Source organism: Bombus impatiens, unplaced genomic scaffold (assembly GCF_000188095.3).
Source record: "Bombus impatiens unplaced genomic scaffold, BIMP_2.2 scf_1112, whole genome shotgun sequence".
Taxonomy (NCBI): Eukaryota; Metazoa; Arthropoda; class Insecta; order Hymenoptera; family Apidae; genus Bombus; species Bombus impatiens.
In genome coordinates this window covers 244,828-250,512 of record NT_177531.1, presented here as the reverse complement: position 1 = coordinate 250,512, position 5,685 = coordinate 244,828, and the positions used below count along the sequence as shown (strand labels likewise).

Here is a 5,685-nt window from a genome sequence, read left to right as displayed (position 1 = left end):
GTGGTTGAACCAGCCGATACAAGCGGTAAGGGGATGATCCTACGCGAAAAAGGAAGTCGAAAATATGGAATAAAAATTTTTCGTTCGAGGCTTTGTTTTCGAGAAAATCGACTTTGATTTTTCGCTCGGTACGCGTGCACTTTATCGCGTCTCCTTATAACGGATCTCACTGTAGATCGTTGTCTCGATGGAAAAATTAAAAAAAAAATTTTATTCTATATTTTCGACTTCTTTTTTCGCGTAGAATCACCCCCTTTCCCTTTGTACCACCAGTTACCAACCACCCTGTATATATGCACTTATGTACCTTTGTCTTACTTTTTCCTACTCGAGCTGCAAACGTTCTCGGGCGACTCCAAGTAGCGCACGAAGCGTAATTGCGTTCTCTCATGGCGAATCTTACTTGTTCCTTTTGCGCGTGGCCTTACCCCTTCTCCGTATAGGCTGCTTCGGTACAATTATGGGAGGAGTTGGTCCGAGTTCTGGCAGAGGAATGTAATTTCGCGGCGCCTTAAATTCAATTTCGAGAGTGTTCTTTAGGTTGTCGTTTGGCATAATGTGCCTTATAGCCTTCAACGAAAGTATCTCCTCCTCGGGCTTTCTCGCCGGTGGATTCTGATCCGGTATCACGTGCACTTTCGTACAGCCTGGCTTGCATTTTTCACCTGTGCAACACACGCTCTACTATCCAACACGTATCCGTACGCGTGTACCTCTGAATAGATATTGGACGAAATAAAGGAAGAAAAGGACAAAGGACAGCCGCAGTGTACCTTCGGAATCCGCGCAATTAAAGTCGAAGCTCGATTTGTCTTGTTGCTGCTGTGTACCTTCGGGTTCGAATTTCCCTCTGTTTTTCGGTATTTTCACGGATATGAAGTTGTTGTCGATTTCGTGCGCCACTTCGTCGTACGGTGGTTCCGCGTACGGTAGAGGACACGATGGATGAAGGCATCGCGGACAGACGCATCGGTTATCCGTCATGTTATTTTCGATTTATCGATTATTTTTCGGCGTCGTGCTCGAACGCGCAGCGCCTTTTGCCTTCTATAATCTGGAGGTTTGTTCGTCGGTCGCCATTCTGCCCAGACGACTGAAGCAAGTTGCGATCGGTAATTGAGATACGTACACATACACGTGCGTTTCACGTCAGCGAACGTCTGTTATTCGTTTCGCGTTGACGTTCGATTATTAAGTTTGGCAATTGAAATTTCCGATCGATCGAAAATTGCGAAAGAAAAGCGATGAAATTCTCCAGTTGCACTTTGACTTTTCGAGTTTAGAATTCTAATTGGGAAATTAATCGTTAAACAGAGGGCGAAATCGCTCGTTGCTGCAAATGACTTCCTGTCTTTCGACACGAATTACCAACTCGTATAATATTTCCGGCGAGACTGGCAACGTGATCGAAGCGAATATGTTGCGTGAAGGCTAATCGAGATAGAAGGCCGTATCGATCGATCTCAAACGTACGGAATCAGTCCGGCGTGCAGCCAAATTACGTGCCACGCTAGCTTTCGACGTACTAATCTGCACGAATGTACTACTGTATAATACTCGTTTCAAAGCAGGCTGTATCCTTTTTGCGATAATTTCCCGTGCTCGGTTTTCGCGGTCAACTTGCAACGTATATAAAGTATTAATTAAATTAGCTTTACTGGAATATCTCTGAAGCTCCTCCATATTAAGAGGCGTGTTTAATTAAAATTTATATCATAGGATATAGTTGGTTTTATTTTTGTTTTGTTGGTTTTGGGTCACCCCCACCCGCCTCGCGACGAAACTAATTTTTAATCGCGCTACCTTTCCACGGACTTAAAGAACGAACGATATCTGTTAGTGAAATCCACTTTGTTACACTTTTTACCGTGCGATCAAAGTTCGGGGCACCGACTACAATCGAATTATCGGTTTTTAAATGAAATTCTTCGCGAGGGTCTCGCCACTCTTCTCGGAAACTTTTCAAGCTAACGCAATTTCTCGTATAATTGGCCGATTAATTTGATGAATTAAACGGTCTGCTTGGAGTTCGTTTAAGTCGTTACACCGAGTACGCGTATAATCGCTTCAGCCTCACTACCTTCTCTCTCTTTTTCTTTCGTCTCGTGCTTTTTTTTCTTGTGTCTGAAGCGACGCGTTTATTCCAACGACACGCCACTCCAAAGTATCGCGACTGTTAGTTTGCGCGTCTACCCTTTCAACTCATTAACATAAGAACGTCTACTCGGGAAAATTGCATGCAATTTTCTTTAGGAACATGCTTCGCGATTCTGGTAACGCCGGGTTTTCACTTTGTCCTTTAAACTACATTCTGCCATAACATGTAATGTACGAGCAAGGAATTCAGCTGGCACGCGAACCCCGAGGCGGGCAAACAACACGGTCCGCTTAATATTTTTCATTCCCTACTGCTGAAAATAGAAGACGCGACTCGGAGATAAGGGCAAAGAAAGTAGGGAAAGCAGCATGTAGATGAGCAGGAACTGTTACTATTTCTGAAGAGGGGATTGGGAAGTTTAAACGAGACAAGGGTCGACGGGACAGGATCGTTGCTTTTCTCTGGAAAATTTCTTCTGGACACGAAGGCTGCAATGTCGGGAAAGCTCTTCGAACGCTGGCGGTTTCATTGTTTCCCGTTCGTGGCTCTTTTCTTTCCCGATTCCTCGCGAAGTGTTTGCGTCATCGTGTTGAGTGCACGGATTCATATTTTACAGGCAAATATACAAGAATTACTTTCGTTCAACGACCTAACGCGTCGCGTTTTTCGATACCAGGACCTTCCTTCGTCGATTTTTCACCCAAACACCCAACATCTCGTTTCTTTCTCTTGCATTTTGTCGTAAAAAAAAAAAGAAAGAGAAAAGAGAATAAGAGCTTCCATTTCTTCTATCAGTTCTCGATAAATATGATTGATTTCACGATTTTATATTTTCTTTCGATTCGCATTAATGTTTTCCCTCGAACGGTCACTCGATTAACTAGTTTAAACGAAAGTTTCGCCAATACGTAACGAACGATCTTTATCGGTTCTCGTATCGGACATTTTAATCTCGAGTTTAAAGTGGTTTCTAGAAAGAGAGACTCGAAGTAAAAGAGATTCGAAAATTCCATCAATCTCGTCGCGTCGGCCGACCGATATTTGATGCGCTCTATCATGGAGATATACCGCGCACAAGGCCGATGATATGCTAATGCCATACGCCCCTTTCATAACGACGGCAAGTCGTGTTTTACTTTCATGAACTTCTTCGAGCTGTTAATAGTTCCTACAAAAAAAAAAAGGAAAAGGAGAAGAAAGAATCGACCACGTTCTTGCAATGGCCGACTCGTTTTCCTCTACGTCTAATTTCAGTTAACGCTTAATTTCGCTTATATATATGTAGGATCTTTACTACAATTAGTTTATTTAAAATAAATTAAAGAGATGTTGGTTAAACAGGAAACGATGGTTGTTTAACGTCAAGTAAATACAACAAGATACTATAATTAAGACAACTAAATAATTAATTTGCAATTCTCGTCACCACGGTTCCAACGCTCTCTCTTTCTCGACAACGCAATTCGCACTCTCTGACTTCTCAACTAACGCTGACCATTAATTCGTCTTTCTCCCTTAGCATCCCCTTGTCTTTTCTCTTAGCCCACTAACTTAACCCAGTAACTATTCGATCGAAGGACCAACGAAGGACCATTATTGGGCCTGTCGGCACTTGGGCTTTCTCGCGACATTGTTTATGGTTCGCCCGATATCTCTTACGCCTTTCGTCTACGATACTACATATACATATATATAAATCACGAGTATAATTATCGGCCACTTTTATATTCGTGTAAGTTCGCAAATTTCTACTATTTTTTGTCTTTTCTAATTTATTCACGAAATAATCATTTTGTGGCAACTTCAAATTTGCGTAATGTAATCCTCGGATGACGCAGGATACATAGAACAGTGTGTGAAACGTGTACAAAAATTACCATCTCTCGAAAGTTCACTTGAAATTTCTGAAAAAATGTTAGAATATAAAGTAGTCTGAAACAAGAAAAGTTTTTATCGCGTGCATATAATGAAATTTACTTTGGATAGTCAAATATGGTATCTCCGAGAATTGGAATCGTCTCGTACTACCATGGAAATTTTCAAGGTAACGGTATTTATAAATTCTTGACAGGTTCCAAGCCACCGTAAGTGCCACTGTAAAGTATCGTCAGATCAAAGACGGTTGAGCGGCAGAAAGTTAAAATACGTTGCGAACAAGTTTTTTCACTGCCGGAATAGCGCAAGGAAAATTGATTTCTCGAATGTTCGACGGGGTCGGAGAATTGTTGGCGAATGCTCGTACATGGAAAAAGAAAAGGTTTTAATCAAAGGTTGCCAGATTAAAATTAATTTCAGCTTTCTATTCGACAACGTTTTTAGAAAGTATGACATTTTTGCGCCAACTCGCAACTTTGTTCGTTTTAATTTCTCGCCGCTTATTCATTTCGAGTACTTGAGTTTGTCAAAACATAAGCGAGCTTTATTTAACAGGGCTGTGGTTCTCCGGGGTATAATGTCATTGTACATCGACGTAGCTATCCATTCTACCGGCTAACGAGGTGGCCGTAATATCGTTGCGAGAGTTGGCAAGCACTAAACAATTTTAATGAGATATCCGAAAGAGAAGAAAGTTACCAGTCTAATTTCGTCGGGCCTTGCTAATTTCGCGTCAACTTTTTCACCAGCCGCCCAATTAACGTTATTTCACCCGCGTCAAAATAATTCGTTTCACCGTTACGCTGTAACTTAGTATCGGAAATCCGGCCAAGTTGTCGGTACCAGGCATTTTCCAGGAACGCGGAGAAAAATGCCAACTTGGGTTAGAATCGACGTTAACTCTGTTACCGTAGGTTAAATAGAAACCTACACTCGATGCTGCTTATTCCATTTGGCTAATAACTCGAAGGCTAATGTTTCAAGTTGAACGCGTAACGGTTCGATGGCTTACGTACATTGGACGGTTCGCACTCTGAAATCATCGAATGATGTATCGTGGGATTAATGGGTAATCAGAATATCGATGCTGCATAATGTTGAGTAACATATCGCGGAGTAATGTATCGGCCGCGATCTACCTATTAGGTTGATGCACGTGAAATATCGTTTTCTCAAATAGGACTTTAATCACGTACAAAGTAGAACCGTACGATACAAAAGAATATCTTTCGCTAATTCTTTATTTTCATATTCACAAGAGACGCTATTTATTCGACGATGGAATCGCATAAATCTTTTCATATCGTTCGAAAGGATGGATTACTAGGGTGGCAAAAATAATCTAAAAAGATGCTATCGATCGGATTGGTTTCGGAGCTAGGTATGTTTTTGTGAAAATCAGCCAGCGCCAGATGCGAGTTTTCGTTACACTGTCTCCTAAAATATTTGTAAAATCGAAGGAAATATAACGGAAAGTAACTACATCGTATTTCCACATCTCGGAACAATAATTTATATAACAAAAGAAATCGTGTACACGCGTAGACAGAAGATCGGTTGAGTAGGCGAAATATGTCAAAATTTCATGTAGGTATTTCAAATTTGATTTCCGGATAAAGGAAATACAGCGTATAGCAGAGGAAATGGAGGAAGGATAGACCATCGACGATCGTTACACCATCGCTCGCATAGATTAACGTAAATGCGATCCA

The 5,685-nt window shown here is 41.4% G+C and overlaps 1 protein-coding gene across 1 annotated transcript in view; it reads right to left on the bottom strand.

Moving 5' to 3' along the window:
* The window catches only part of LOC105681512, a 4,091-nt gene extending 3,022 nt beyond the window's left edge, over positions 1-1,069 (bottom strand). The window contains exons 1-2 of the mRNA XM_033323704.1: positions 774-1,069; positions 319-665 (exon numbers count right to left, since the gene is read on the bottom strand). Coding sequence (XP_033179595.1) covers positions 400-665; positions 774-984 — 477 coding nt within the window. The 5' untranslated portion in view covers positions 985-1,069 and the 3' untranslated portion in view covers positions 319-399. The remainder of the gene's footprint in view (positions 1-318; positions 666-773) is intronic.
* Positions 1,070-5,685: the final 4,616 nt, after the last annotated feature.